General features: G+C 40.7%; 1 protein-coding gene across 1 annotated transcript in view; it reads left to right on the plus strand.

Annotated features, from left to right (window-relative positions):
- The window catches only part of CADPS2 (calcium dependent secretion activator 2), a 337802-nt gene that overhangs the window by 170133 nt on the left and 151276 nt on the right, over positions 1-16393 (plus strand). Inside the window, exon 7 of the mRNA XM_068400325.1 lies at positions 10458-10569. Coding sequence (XP_068256426.1) covers positions 10458-10569 — 112 coding nt within the window. The remainder of the gene's footprint in view (positions 1-10457; positions 10570-16393) is intronic.

Below are 16393 nucleotides of genomic sequence, written 5' to 3' on the forward strand. Positions count from 1 at the left end.
GCACTTGTGAAGACTGCGGCTTTGGTGTATCGCCTTCTGCTGTAGCGCTTAGACCCCAGGCAGAAAGCCAGTGAGATGAAGGCTTTATGATTAATAGGTTCTCTGTTCAGAGTCAGCTTATTAACCCTCCTCATCTAGTGTCCCTGCTTGAAAGAATACCTGTTTTGGGGTGACTGTCTTCTTTTAAAATGTATAATGACATTACATGTCTCTTGCAAGACCGATATCAGTTTTATTTTGTAGTGCTTAGAAGAAAAATGTTTTGGATCAGGCTAAGCTTCATACTAATATAGCTACATGATCTCTGGCTGGGTCAAAGTGAAGGCAAAGGCAGCCTGTAAAGTATTATGTAGAGTGAAGGTGACCTGTCAAAAAAAAAGATGGGTCTGGGAAAGATTACCTCAAATTTTACCTCCAGTCTCCTTCTAGAATACTCTGGTAGAGTGGATTTGAAATTTGTCGTTCAAAGTGGTCTGTACCTGACTCATCTTTGGAAAATCGAATTATTTTTTGTGGGCAATAGTTAACGTGAAAACAATTGCTTTGGATTTCTCTTAAATTTTGATATGATCAGAATGTCCAATTTTACATTTTCAAAATATACCATTCTTGTACCTTGGTTTGAAGAGACCTTTCCAAAATTTGCTTATATTTGTTGTAAGCAATATAATACAGGTACATTCAAAATAATTACTAAACATTTGACTAGATGCAGTGCTTGAATTGGAACAAATTTTATGGTTTTATTTAGTTTTGGTTTGTTGTTTTGAGTGAAGAGAAAGGTTGAGGCAAAGGGTTTAAAAGAAAGAAGTTTTTGCTTTTGAGCCCTATTCAGGCTAAGAATACTTTGTACATCTCAAATGCTCATGACACTCAGAAAACTGTTTTTCACCCCACCACGGGCAGACTCTTCTTTACTATCACTGTGTTAGTATGTGCATTGATCCTCAGAGGTGTCAGGAGGTTCAATACTTTTAGAATACAGAATAGTCCACTGAACAGATGAAGAAAAAAAAATGTATAGATCTTGAAATTTCTTAATAACTGCTTGGCATATAAGGTATGAGTCTACAGGTTAATGTGCCCACTTGAAAGCCGTACCAGCAGATTGAGTGTAGGAGGACAGCAAAAACAAAGGCAGAATAATGTGGACAGCTGATAAGAACAGTAGGAGACAGAAAGAGGAGTAAAAGAGGTTTCAGAATAAAAGAGAAGTGGTAAGATGCCAGATGGAATACTGACATTTTCTGATTTGACTCCTGAGTCTTCCCTGATAAACTGCAGGCTCAGATAGGTCGGCCTATTTTGTGATTTGTTTTCCCACATCTTTGGACTGAGATCATAGAATCATAGAATGGTTTGGGTTGGAAGGGACCTTAAAGATCGTCTAGTTCCAACCCCACTGCCATGGTCAGGGACACCTTCCACTAGACCAGGTTGCTCAAAGCCCCATCCAACCTGGTCTTGAACACTGCCAGGGAGGGGGCATCCACGACTTCTCTGGGCAACCTGTTCCAGTGTCTCACCACCCTCACAGGAAAGAATTTCTTCCTAATATCTAATCTAAATCTACCCTCTTTCAGTTTAAAACCATTAGCCCTTGTCCTATCACTACACGCCCTTATAAAAAGAAAATGTAGATTTTTTTTTGCCAAGAAAAATATTTGCAACCTAAACCACATTTTAAGCATTATAGAAAGGTACAAACATACAAACTCTTCCCCTTGTGGTTTCAAACTTGAATTCCAGATCCCACTGATGTAATTGAGACTATATGAATAAATATATATTGAATAAAATAGTGGTTGTAATGTTACATATAAGAAATAATCATTACCTCCAGAGAGGTTGTGGAGTCTCCTTCTCTGGAGACATTCAAAACCCGCCTGGACGCGTTCCTGTGTGATATGGTCTAGGCAATCCTGCTCCGGCAGGGGGATTGGACTAGATGATCTTTCGAGGTCCCTTCCAATCCCTAACATTCTGTGATTCTGTGATTCTGTTAGTCTATTAAATCCTTGATGCTGCATAATAAACTTCTGTCACTTGTTCAGTAACATTTCAACATCCTTTTTCAAAAACTTTCATTAAGGGGAGAAGGTGGAATGTTTGTATTATTTTGTAAGGTGTGCAAAAGACAGAAAATAAACATGCCTTTGGGTTATACGAGACAGCTGTTAGCATTAAGGCCATGATTTCTTGTGTGGCATCCTGGTGTCAGTCATTGCCAAATGGATGAGCGCTCCTAAGAGCAAAGGAAATGCTTACGATATTTGTCCAATTATTAGTGGAGAAGAACTAGCAGCAATTAGTACCATCTAATGCTGCCTTTGGGAGTCTTAGTAAAAAAAGACAGTATCAGATAAGTATGGATTTAACTCTATTTTTGTTTGGCTGAATTAAGCCCCCTCGTCAAATTAAAGATGTATTGTCAAATTGCTGTGGGGTAACTTGCACTGCTGCTACAGCTGCTTGCTCTCTCACATTTTTTCTCTCTATGTCTGTAATATGCAGTTGTAGTTAGTAATATGCAACACTTAATGAATTCCACATTCACACAATACTTCACTAACAACAGAATGTTTGTCAGACCTGAATTTAAGGTGGTTTGAACTAGGTTAAAGTCCCAGTGTAGTCCGATGTGTCAGGAAGGTGCTGTGAGTCTCATCTGTCTTTTGATTTCCAGGCCTTTCATCTCATGTCTTGCACTGTGATTTCTAACCTGAAATTGTAGATACCTAGTTTTCTATAGTTAAAGTATGTTTCTAAACAAAGTAGAAGCAACAAAGTTGGTATAGATTCCTGAAATATTTGAGACACAGAGACGTTAGGGAGACCTGAACGTTGTGTTTTCAGTCCCAGCTCCAAGACGTGCAAAGATGAAGTGCTGGTAAATCTCTTATTCCTGTGGAGCAGTCAGCTGCCTGACAAACTGATTTTGGTGGGTCTTCCTGCTCATTCCAGCTCTGTAGCACATCCCTGCATGGGTAGGAAATAAGAAACTCTTTCTGAAGACCTCTTAGGGTGATTTAATGAAGAATTAAGAAACCTGTTGAGGTAGAATTATGCAGTAGATTTAAACCTAGAATGAAACCTGGAAAGATACAAAAGGAGGCACCAAGGAGACCAATACACTCTGGTATTGGTTTCAAGAAGGAAAAGATTCCTAATTGCTGAGAAAAATCAGTTCCTGATGGTGTAAAATTCTGTAGACTTGATATTTTGTCACAAATAAAATGTTCCAATAAATAGTGCTAAAATAAAATTTCTAGATATTTGTTTAGAATAATAAATTTTATAACATTCACTCCCATGTAAGACTGGAGATTTAAGATCTCATAAGGAAAAGTTTTGACTAACAGAGCTGTGATTAGAGTGGAAAACCTGAGAGAGAAATTTGCTGCTGTTTCCAATATATGAAATGTGTTCCAAAATGAAGTAGAAAAATAAATTTGCTTAGAGGGGGTTCTGTGACACAGTGATAAATCTTTACCTGAAATAAACATCCACCTCCTTGCTGTTAGTGGGTACTTTTGAAGTGAAGGGAAATCAACTTTGGCAAAGGCCTTTGCTGCTAATTATGCTATCAGGCCATGTACCTCTGACAGCAGTGTAAATATGATGAAAAGACCGGGGCTTATGGCTGAAGATGATCAAACATCAAATCATTGCAGTTTCTATAGTAAAGAGAATGAGGAGGTGACAGCAGAAAAATTATGTATACAAAGGAAAATAATGTGGCAAAGTGAGAGGCTAAAGAGGCATGGGGGTTTTTTTCAGGTTTAAATTTGCTGGTTTTAGAGGTCTCAAGTATGCTACACAGGGTGCAGCTGACAGCACAGTGACACCGCAGCATTTAGCACTGAAATTATTGCTACTTCTGACTACTTTTCTAGCAAGATTTAAAAAAAACCCAGACAATAACAGCAATTTTTTAACTTGATATGAATACTGCATGAGATCCACACTTGTTTTGACAAATATTTCGCAATTCCAATCTAGACACATTCAGCACCAAAATTGTTCACGTTAGCAAAAAACATTGGGCAGATACTCATAAATTGACGGATCCTCTGAATGTGTGGAAGGGGCTGATTTGCTGTTTCCATTGCTTACATACATTTGGTAGTTAAAGCATACGCTATTACAAATATAAAGCATTACATTTTTCTATTATGTTAAGAATTATTAAAGATCTACTTTTTGTAAACAGCAGTTCCAGAAATTAGGTGAATTGATTTGCCTGTTCTTCCCTCTCAATCTTCATTCCACAGTTCAGTATTTCCATAGCAGAGCAAGCTTGAAAGAAATGATCTGCAACATACTTTGACTCAAATGAGATCAAAATAGCACATAGAATTTCCTCCTTCTGTTGTCACCGAAAACCAAGTTACAACCTTCAGGTTCACCTGCTCCACTGTATGAAAAGCAGAAGTCAGATGTAGGATTTATTTTCTTGCAGAAAATATTTCACTGTTGTTGCTATTGAAAGTTAAAATATAAAGAAAAGTAACTTTTCTTTATTCAATGCTCAAATTCTGGAGGCCACGTTGTTAGTTCTTGTTTAAAAACAGTCAAAAAGTTGTTCAATTAAACAACTAAAAAGTTATTCCGTCTTATGAATAATATAAACAATCCTTTCTATGGTGGTTGACTTCTTTTTAATCTGTGGATCAGAAAGACATTTCTGAGAAGTACTATATTTTCTCCAGGACAAGAGGTAACCCCAACTTTAAAAGAAAAATACAGATTTGGCTGGCCTATACCTAGCATCTTAGCTTTTAAATTTAAAGGAAATGTTCTGCTATAGCTAGTCCAATGAGATTAAGCAGAAGTGAGAACAGGAAATATTAGCATTTCGATAGGTATTAATAAATGCATCTGACAGAAGACAAATGTGTTTTGGAAGAAAAATGTTAAATTTTTGAGAAACCAAGTGGATATAATTATATTAGCACATAAAATCCATACATTGAAATAAGAAATTATAATAATGGTGATCAGATTTGCATCATGATAATTACTGTTTGGGTATTAAACCCATCCCATCCTGATGGGATGCACCCGCGGGTGCTGAGGGAGCTGGCGGAAGTCATTGCTAGGCCACTCTCCATCATCTTTGCTAAGTCGTGGGCAACGGGAGAGGTGCCTGAGGACTGGAGGAAAGCGAATGTCACTCCAGTCTTCAAAAAGGGCAAGAAGGAGAACCCGGGTAACTATAGACCGGTCAGCCTCACCTCCATCCCCGGAAAGGTGATGGAACAACTTGGTCTTGGTGCTGTCTCTAGGCACATCAAGGATAGGGGGATCATTAGGGGCACTCAGCATGGCTTCACCAAGGGGAAGTCATGCTTAACCAACTTGATAGCCTTTTATGAGGATGTAACCCGGTGGATAGATGATGGTAAAGCTGTGGATGTGGTCTATCTTGATTGCAGTAAAGCGTTTGACACGGTCTCCCACAGCATCCTCGCAGCTAAACTGAGGAAGTGTGGTCTGGATGATCGGGTAGTGAGGTGGATTGTGAACTGGCTGAAGGAAAGAAGCCAGAGAGTGGTGGTCAATGGGACAGAGTCCAGTTGGAGGCCTGTGTCTAGCGGAGTCCCTCATGGGTCGGTACTGGGACCAGTTCTATTCAATATATTCATTAATGACTTGGATGAGGGAATAGAGTGCACTGTCAGCAAGTTCACTGATGACACAAAACTGGGAGGAGTGGCTGACACACGGGAAGGCTGCGCAGCCATTCAGAGAGACCTAGACAGGCTGGAGAGTTGGGCAGGGAGAAACTTAATGAAATATAACAAGGGCAAGTGTAGAGTCCTGCATCTGGGCAAGAACAACCCCATGTATGAGTACTAGCTGGGGGCAGAGCTGTTGGAGAGCAGCGTAGGGGAAAGGGACCTGGGGGTCCTAGTGGACAGCAGGATGACCATGAGCCAGCAGTGTGTCCTTGTGGCCAGGAAGGCCAATGGCATCCTGGGCTGTATTAGAAGGGGTGTGGTCAGCAGGTCGAGAGAGGTTCTCCTCCCCCTCTACTCTGCCCTGGTGAGGCCGCATCTGGAATATTGTGTCCAGTTCTGGGCCCCTCAGTTCAAGAAGGACAGGGAACTGCTAGAGAGAGTCCAGCGCAGAGCCACGAAGATGATTAAGGGAGTGGAACATCTCCCTTATGAGGAGAGGCTGAGGGAGCTGGGTCTCTTTAGCTTAGAGAAGAGGAGACTGAGGGGTGACCTCATTAATGTTTATAAATATGGAAAGGGCAAGTGTCATGAGGATGGAGCCAGGCTCTTCTCAGTGACATCCCTTGACAGGACAAGGGGCAATGGGTGCAAGCTGGAACACAGGAGGTTCCACATAAATATGAGGAAAAACTTCTTTACGGTGAGGGTGACCGAACACTGGAACAGGCTGCCCAGAGAGGTTGTGGAGTCTCCTTCTCTGGAGACATTCAAAACCCGCCTGGACGCGTTCCTGTGTGATATGGTCTAGGCAATCCTGCTCCGGCAGGGGGATTGGACTAGATGATCTTTCGAGGTCCCTTCCAATCCCTAACATTCTGTGATTCTGTGATTAATTCCATGAATTATTAGGTATCCTCCTAACCTGCTTTTCACCATTAAACTTGAACAGACATATAGTTATAGAATAAATAGCCAAAAGTATGGAGAAAGTTGTCAGAATTTTACGGTGGAAATCACAAGTGATCCAGTAAATTCATATTTATTGGATAGGAAGGCTATATTTATGATCTTGGCATTATATACATGATTGGTACAATTTACTTGCACAGTTCTTAGTCACAGATGATGATGGGACAGTAATTTCTCCAAAGTTATTTTTTGCAATTAGATTATAGGTAATTTTAAGATGATCTATACACTGGAAGTCTGATGTCTCTTTTTATCCCCTCAGATATAGAAGCTGAAAGTGTGATATCCGTTTCAATGGAATTTGGTTAAAATGAAGTATTGTTCATAAACAGGAAGAATAAACAAATAGTTTGTGGAATGGGGTATGACCAGGTGTCATAACAGAAATAGCCAGGAAAAGAAAAGTTGAAAGCTATCACAGCTTGAGCACCAATACAGTTTGATTTCAGAACAGTAAAATGTATTTCAAAATAGGCTAGCTTAGGTGCACCTGCATGCTTTACTCAGTCTATCCCATGTTTTAGATCACCCTTAATACATGTTGGGTGCCTGGTATCTTGTTATATTCATGGCACAATCTTTACAGCTCAGAACTTTATTTTCAACAAGATAAAAGTATATTAGTGGGTGCTGACAGTGAAAAATACAGACAGTAAGGCCATCCTTATTACTACACCTCATTTTATACTGACAAAACAGAAAAATGCAAATTGTGAATTGTTATTAGCAGCAATGTTCATATGGGTTAGCCTACAGATGGGAGTTCAATATGATATGTTTTGGTTATGCTGTAATTTCTAACTTCCACTTCAATTAATGCCTGATGCATTAAGAGCGTGCATAATAACATAATGTGCTTTTACATGTACAGCATATAGATAAACTCAATTTGTGTCTGGATTATTGGATCTCTCGTACCTGTGTTCATTCTTAGAAGAAGCAAACTAAAATGAACATGATACTACTTCTATTTTGGCTGCTTTCTCCCAGCTTCTGATTTCTAACGGTAGGAGGAAGGATACCTCTGCAGCAACAGAAAGCTCCAAAGAAATAGAGCTTGTGTTCTAGTAATTCACAAGGAATAATAAGGAAGATGAGCTATGAGTGTTGTGTAGTTTGCTGTGATATTGGCAGCTGAGAGAAGTATCAGATGCCTGCAAGTAAGTGTAATGCTAAAGAATACAATTGTGGATTTGCCTTTTCTAACAGAACATGATTCCTCACGTGCTCTTTCATGAGGAATGATGTTGAAGTCTAGGCAGCAGAAATCTGTGACCATCTGCTCTACCAGATAATTCACTTCCAAAGACATGATCTTAAGAGGGTATGAGAGTTAGCTGAAGTCCTGATCAGCAAGAAGCGTGAAGATCAATGTGTGGAATGTTTCCACAATGAACATTAAGCTTTAGGTATAGATTCAGACCGTTGCTTTTCAGCCCAGGATTTTCACTTACTGCTACAGATGGAAAAAGCAGTGGAAGAAAGACGTCAGTCAAGGATGGTAATCAGATCTGATATTAAAGATGATTTCCGGTACTACATTAGTGTCAACAACCAGTAGATGACCCAGTGTTAGTCCCATCCACATCAGTCTCTCATTGTGCATCTAAGTTAGAGAAGCAGCAAATTCTGCCGGGCTCCCTGGGCAAGGCTTGCGTGTGCCCTATCCCTTCCTGCTGTGACCTGCAGAAATGGAGCCTGGGTATGTGTCTCCAGAGAAAGCTGTACCACTTTCTGCGGAGGTCCTAGAGGCAGATGCTGGGGTGACCAGACCCCAGCACATCCTGTAGCATGTACCGTCTGCTCAGTTGGCAGAAGCTGAGCTGCTCCTGGTGATGCTCTCTTCCTAGAGCAGGCTGTGTCTCTTCTCTTCCCTTTAGGCAGAATGACTTCTTCTGAGTTCTTTTCTTTTGTCTGTGAGTTAATGCTGGCACTAGATCTTTGTAGAGAGGCTTTTGTTTTGTTTTGTTAATTTAATATGAGTTTCTCTTGATTATTTGGGTGGTCCTATCTATTGCGGTGTGCACAGTTCGAGGCTTCTGGAAGCTCAGGGACAAATTATCCTGGTGTTCGAGAGAAGGAGAGAGAGTGCATCTAACAAAGTGCTTAGATTGTGTTTGCGATTGCAAGGCAGCATTATTCCTGAATAGTGGGATCTGGGGGTGAACTATCTCATCTTTTTATGAAGATGCTTTTGCCTTGGAAATCTCATTTCTGTATTGTGACAAAACCTACCCCCTGGGACCACTGTTGGGAGAGCAGCAGTGCTAGGCGTTGTCTTGTCCTGCAACTGCAGCATCTATCACCAGATCACAAAACAGGTTTTGTCCCTCTCAGGAAGGTAATTTCTTGTCAGAGTCCCTGTTTCAATTACCATTTTAGCTGAGGCTAAGGTTGTGTCCACCACAGACAGAGCGAGCATCAGACAAAGCAAAGAAGACAGAATGTAACGCAAGAGTCGATTAATTTTCAATGAACCTCACTTTTGTAGTCTGTCATGTGTTCAGCCACCTGTGGGACTGGTTTATACAGAGCCACCGCTTTCTTAAAACTTTTGGGGTTCGGTTGTGTTTTACTTTCTAGATTTTGTCTTGAAGACTGTAACTCATGTTAGTTGAAGGATTTTCTTTTACCTATTAGCTCCCTTTGCTGGAGGATTACTACTGTATGTTCGTTTTCCAGCAATGGAGAGGCCGTGTAAATTATTCTTGAAAGTAAAATGAAAATACTGCTTTTGTAAATGAGGCCCTCTAAGATTTTAGCTTGTGTAATACATCCTTTTATAGGGCATACTCTTAAGGTCACCTATTTTCTTTATTTCTTTAGTTTCTGCTAATTGTAATATCTCAAGTAGTGGAAAAAACAAAGATAAACCGGAGCTGCGCTTCTTTTTTGCATTTTGTTTGTGCCTGGAAGCGTAATCAGAATCAGTATCGTCAATGCAATAAATACCATGCAGTTGTTTAGGAAAATGGAATAGCTTGTCGGAGGAAGTTACAATCTAATTTGTATTACCTTCCTTTTTTTGTACCACTGGCACATGGTGGGGGGAAAAGGCTGACAAACCAAGTATTCTAACTGAGATAAGAGATTAAGAGCTAGAAGTTTGTCTGCCTAATGTAGCTTCCCTAAAAGCGTGAAGCTGTGTGGCAGTAATTATCTTGCAGAGCTATAGTCACTCTGATAAATACAAAGTTTTTCCAGTTTTTGCATTTGTGTTTACATTTTTCCTACATGCTTATACTAAGTTGTAACATCCATGAAACACAAAATTTTCTCTGTTCAAGTCTCTTACTTTCTGCATAGTTTGTTCACTTAAAGTTAAAAATATAAGTATTTTTTTTAGAGTTGAGACATGATTCTTTGCTGAATTAATTTGACTTGTATGCACAAGACAGTGAACCTAATATATTTAAGAGAAAAAATATTTCTCTTCCTGTTCCCCCTTTCTCCCTTTCCACCTTCCTCCTCCTCCTTTGCTTTCTTGCTTGGTTCTGTTTTCGCCTATGAGGTTATAATTTCAGTCCTTGGGTTTTGCCATTAAAAAATTTATTACTGATTTTTGATGACAAAAGTCATATGGAAACCCCCTGATTTGCCTTATCACAGAGAAAAGCCAGTTTTCCCATGTAGATGTTTAATCTTGGATGCTCAAAAATATACTACCATGCCCTCTCACCTCAAAAGTTTGGAAATTACGTTCTAGGAGTGCATTAATAAATATTCTGTGCAAAAGATTACAGTCCTATCACTCTCAGGCCTGTCCTCTGCCCCAGTTAAATTCTGTTCTTTTATTTATTGCAGATGGGGAACTCAAGGGGATTTCACCACTACTCACCCTCGACCTGTTGTCAAAGTAAAACTCTTTACAGAAAGCACCGGGGTGCTGGCACTTGAAGATAAAGAACTAGGAAGAGTGAGTATTATGTGTAGAAACAAGAAGTATGTGAGAATTCTTGTGAGAAATGATGCGTGGAAATGCGAGTATTGATAAAACATGCCATAAAACGGTATAAGGTATTCAGTACAGCACCTGCTCTGCTGCAGCTCTACCAAACAGTGATTTTCTTTTAAGGGTGACTTTTTCCAGTGTTCAAAACCTGATATGTTGATTTGGATTGCCTTTCAGAAACTTGCATTGGGGATCCATGATGGTTCCCTTTGTCTTGTTGAAAACTTTTTATAATTCCTAGGTGACCTGCCAATGCTTGTAGCTGTTCAAATTAGGACTGAAGAGGGGAGAGAGAAGACTTGGCACATAGTAAATATAGCAAAGGAAGGACTTAAATGAAGGAAGGACTTAAGTGGTGGAAGGATACAGGGGAAAGGAGTGATGGAGATAATATGTCAGACTAAAATAAGTTCTCATTCTTGTATTGTACGAGCTTCCCTTCCCTCTCGACATTTTCCCTATCTTGACAGGATCACTTATCCTTTTTTAGGCCAAAATCAGGGGCTAGAGAGTGCAATGTATCATAGAAAGAGGAGGGTAGTGTGAACGAGGCAGAGAGGGTCTGCAAATCTCACCCCCCCTCTATCTTCTGTTGAAATTCTCCCCACTGACATGTAACGCATGGAGGATAGCTCATGTTTTAATGCTCAGTTCTGCATTCAGTTATCGCTGTTTCTCATTCAAGCAAGGACAACTTGTTGGAAAGATCAGGGCTCTTCCCTATTTTGTGTCCTCCAAGTGCGGGCAGCTGCAAAAAGACAGATTCTCTCACACATTGGGTCACTTGTTAAGGCCAGGACTATATCCTCAGTATTACTTCTTGCCTTCTCTCATATCCCTCTAAGAAGCCTCCAGGGTGACTTGGTCAAGGATGGCTGAGGTGAAGGTGGGATCTGCATGGGGAAGGTTTCCAATAGTGGTAACATGCTGGCAGGAGCCGAGCAGGCACCTTGGCAGATAGAGGGGAGCCACAGAGGTGCAGCTGAGCAGACTGGAGTCCGCAATATCTGGATTCAAAACAACAAAAAGAGACACTGAAAGGGTGGACTTGCAGGTACTGTGTAGTGCTATTAAATGCAAAGAAGTTTCTTCTCTGTCTCTGCTTACTCAGTCCTTTCAAAGAAGCAAAAGGAAAGTCAAGGCAAAGGTGCAGGGCAGTGGAGAAGGGACTATGTGGCTGTTGTGAACAGTAGCCAGCATAGTCATTGCCAAGGAGTCAGAGAAAAAAAAGAAGCATTAACAGAATAAAGGGGGTAAGAATTACAAGTGTCAACCAGGATCCTCTTGCTCTGCAACCTTAAATAGCCGAACTTCAGATATAGGCTTGGTCTGCTTTCTTACACTGCAACTTGTCTGAGTTTCTAGAACAGGAGGTTAAAATGATTTTAAATTTAAATTATTTTCAGGAATGGAAACATTTCAAATGTAAAATACTGAATATAGCTTTCGCCTTAACTGTATCCTGTGGCCCCAGATGATTTGTTTTGTGTTTTTTCCCTGCCTCCTCTCCCTTCCCACTGCTGACTGCCTTCTGACACATCTGTATTTGTCAGCTGGTCAAACCAGTTTAAAGAAGGTAATAACTTTCCTTTCTTGATTTAGAGTGGTGAGGGGAGAGAGAGAAAATAAAAATTGGTAATTTAGAGGGGCTAGAGCTGAGCTTGCTGCCCTGTTGTTGGAGTCTGGCCCAGGTTTCCCAGAGACAAAGCAAGATACATAAAAGGTGAGTGAGGGAAGAGCAATCTTCTGTTTCTGTGTTGATTCTTACTCTCCTGTTGTTTGTTGGCAGAGAGTCTGCATGCTTTTATCAGATGCTCTGAGATTTAGTAGTTTGTACCAGAATTAGGCTATTGAAATCATTGCTTTTTGCTGTTTTTCCCCCGCTTTGTCACAAAGGACAAAGGCCATCACCTTTTTTCCCTTGCATTAAAGCTTGTGCTGAGATTGGGCGTAGCAAACAGAAGTACCTGAGAGGTGCTTGGATACTGATTTTATATTTTATAATCCATTCCTGATTTACCAAAAATGTCCAGCCCCTATCCTTGCCCAAAAACTACCTTCTGTAAAAGAGAAGTCAGTAAAAGATAAACCTCTCAATGACCTTATGTACAGCGCATGGTCCTTAGCAGTGGAAAATAACATGAAAAAGGTTATGTTGGTTGTACATCAGCCTGTTTGGGCATCTGGTCTGTCCTCCTGCGCCTCCCAGGTCTGGCAATAGCCGGGGCTGCTGTCAGACACCTTCCAGCTGGTGGTGGTGGACGCTCAACTCAGGAGAAGAGGGAAACTGCCAACTTATCTCTCTGGTTTAAGCAGAGTATTTGAGAGTGGTGGTTGCTAGCTTCAGGGGAGATTGGGAGAATATTTGACAGAATTTTACAAAATAGTTTTAAGGTACTATGTACGCTAATGGTATTTATTTTAGCTTTCAAAGGCTTGTTTTGTTGTTGATGTCTTCGTTTTCGGGTTTGAGAGATTTAAATTCAGGTAGCCTTTGAAAATATACAGGGTCCCACGGGGTAAGTTTAATTCTAATAAGGTTTGGCAACTTTATACCTGGTCAGTACACTGCAGTGACTTGCAGGAGTGCAGCTGATTCGGGAAGTTTTGTTATGCTCTGAAAAGGCCTGAAGATACTTCTGCTGGTATTTTTTCTGTACTTAAAAACTTCAACTCAAACCTGCCCCTTCTGAGGTAGGCTTGCTGTGCACATTAATTCTCATCTGTCAAGTACTTTCTTCAAAGCATGTGTCTTGACCTCATACCACTTTTATACATTATTGTTTGCATTTCCCATACCCTGCGGTTATTGTGAAAGTTTTGTTCTATTTAATCTGTAATTAGAAATACAAGACGGCATCAAGCTACATGATTCGAATTTTGAACTTGTGTTACAAACCAAAAGGTTTCTTCTACCACCAAGGGAATGGCTTTTTATGAAAGCAGATCTAAGGTGTGAAATGTGGAGCCAGCAAAGGCTTCCCCAGAGCTGCAGAGGAGGAGGCGTTTCCATTGACCTCATCAGTTCATCGCAGTCTCTCACACTTATGGACTTAAGATGTAGGCCCTGATCTCAACAGAGCACTACAGCTCCTCGGCTTAAGGAGGAGACACTGCTGATTTCCAGAGGTGGCTAGCTCATGTCGGAGCAGAAGGGATGCAGGCTCATGCTTTCAGTGGAGAGGGCAGTCCAGACTTAGAGCATTATATAATCCCTGTTGGGAAGCAGAGGCTGGGGGGCTGCTCAGCCGCTGCTGCAGAAGTCACCAGGTAAGCACCAAGGGACAGAAGGGTTGTTGTCTGTACTTAACATCTTCTCCCTTCGAGGCATTTAAGATGTGGTTAACCAACAGGAAGTAGTACTTACTGTGTTGCTTGTCTGACATTGCTCTCTTCCTCTAAAAAAAAAAAAATAAATCCTGTCATGAATGCCAAGAGAAGATTTTGCTTGCTGGGGGATATTATTCTGTCTCCCTGCTGACTGCTTTAAAAGTGTCTTCAATCAAAAAACAAATCTTAACCTGTATTCTCTATTCTACACAAACTGGAGGACAGTTGGACAAACTCAGTTTTCTACTGAAAGAACAAATGGAGATGAGTGCTGCACAGGAGGGGAAAGGATGTTATTTGGATTTGTATTCTTCAGAACATGAGCTTCTGGAGTCGTGGTCTGTGTCTGTGGTTGTGCGGATCTCTGCGTACAGTGAGCCACTGAATTTAACTTCTAGAAAGTGAGGCACGCTGCATCTTTGAAGCTAAGTTTCTTCTAATAAGGAAATGTTAAGAACTTACTTGATTGAAATATCTTTGAAATGTGTGGCACAGTTCTTATGTGACTGACAGTGATCTGGCCGCTTCAATAATTTTTGTATGGGCGTACAGAAGGCAGAACTGATGTTTGCATTTGTATGTGCAACAACAGAGGAAGCGTGAAGAAGCCTTCAGAGTTTGGAGTAAATATGTCTGAAAAATCAGCCTGGTCGTTTCTGAAACTGAGGAATCTGACACCACTTTTCTTTGTTCAGCACTTTGTGTTTGAAGATGTTCAAACCTAGTAATTCAAAGTGACAGCCATTGTGCTTGCTTAGCACACATGTGAATACAATGTGAGAACAGCAGGTGGTGTTTGATTGCTGATACTTCTTGAATATAAGAATATTTCAGCCTTGTCGCTCTGACTATTTAATTAAAAGGGAACTATTGTCTTACAACCTGCTTATCACAGTCGGCTGCAGCCAGCAATAATTAGCTGTGCAGTTATCGTTTTTTTCATTGGCGCTGGTACTCTCGATTTGATTTAAAGACATTGTAAAATAGCTGTACTGACTAGGTACCCGTACTCACATGGTTGCCTAGTTTCTGAATGCTGACTGCACCGGGTATGTTGTTTATCTTCTGTCCTGCGTTCAAAGGGCTGCTGAGCAGAGACAATTTCATACCATATGTTAATTTAAAGCCTGCCATCCTGTGGAATGTGTTTCTATCCATCACATTTTGAAATGACTGAGGTTTCACACGTCTGAGTTTTTCTGTCTTTTTTTTAAGTTTGGAAAATGATAAGAGATTGCTTCCACTCCCCCTTTTTCTCTCGCTCCCCGAGCAGTCTGCCTGTCAGCACCCTGCTATGTCTGGGTGAGCGTTATTGTTTCCACGCTAATGGGTTTTCTCAGTAGCTTCTCTGAGAATGCCTCTTGTCAGAAATTCTTGAGATATTTTTCATTCAGGCATGCTGTCTCTTAGATTTGGAGGAGAGGCTCTTTGGGAAGGACTTAAAGACAATTTTTATCAATTGATAACATCTATTAAGGTAAGTGTTCAGCTGGCAGCATCCGCAGAGGTCCATTGATATTGCATAAATTGCAAAATCTTCCCGGTTCTTTGTCAACGACAGTATTTTAGTAGCTCTTTCACCATGCGCCTATTCAGTATTTCTGTTTGAATTTTGTTTCTTTTTAACCACCTGTTACCCAAAGCTTTGAAAAGCGAGAGATCGCTCAATAGGTGAGATGATAGAGCTTATGTAAAATACTCATAAGCTCCCTTGGTGATCAAGCTCTTATTAACCCTTTCTTTATGGGTTCCTTAGATGAGAACTTTTCTGAGGGAGTTACTTTCAAGAGAGCCATCTCCTTTTCCCACTTCTACCTCCAACCTTTTCCCTTCCCTTGAGCTTCTTTTGCTTCATCCTCCTAGCAGCAGAGCATCATGACTTAACGCTCCGAGGATGCGAGTGCAGTGCTGTGCTTGGCAGGCTGCTGCTGGGGCGTTCGAGGGATCTTCACTTTTTTTCACACTGACAGCAGCTTCTGGCTTTCTGGCATTAACATTAACCTGTCTTTGGGCAAGGGGCTGACATAACGCAGAATGGCTCCAAACTCTCAGGTTAGGGGAGAAGGTGACTTGAGAGGAGTCAGTAGACATTTCTATCAAAAACAGGTAGGTGTCCCCTCAGTAAGGCTGAGGCCAGAGTTACACAAACATCATAACATTAAAGGATCTCTACACTGTTACTAGTCATCTATTTCCTGTCCCAAACCAGCTTCAATAGTTTTGGTCAGTAATACTGTTTTCAAATCAGTAAAACAGAGTGTATTTAACTAGGAAATTTTCCTATGATCTTTGCTCAGACAATGACCAGCAGCATAAATTTGCATCTGCCAAATAATAATAGGTGCTTATTTCATAACATAAAATTTGCTTGTCCTCTTTGCTGGCACTGGCATCTTTTCAAATCATTACATTTTAAAACATGAAAGAAAAAAACCTTCCATAGAATGAATTAGTCCTG

This window comes from Nyctibius grandis, chromosome 5 (genome assembly GCF_013368605.1).
Source record: "Nyctibius grandis isolate bNycGra1 chromosome 5, bNycGra1.pri, whole genome shotgun sequence".
NCBI classification, from domain to species: domain Eukaryota; kingdom Metazoa; phylum Chordata; class Aves; order Nyctibiiformes; family Nyctibiidae; genus Nyctibius; species Nyctibius grandis.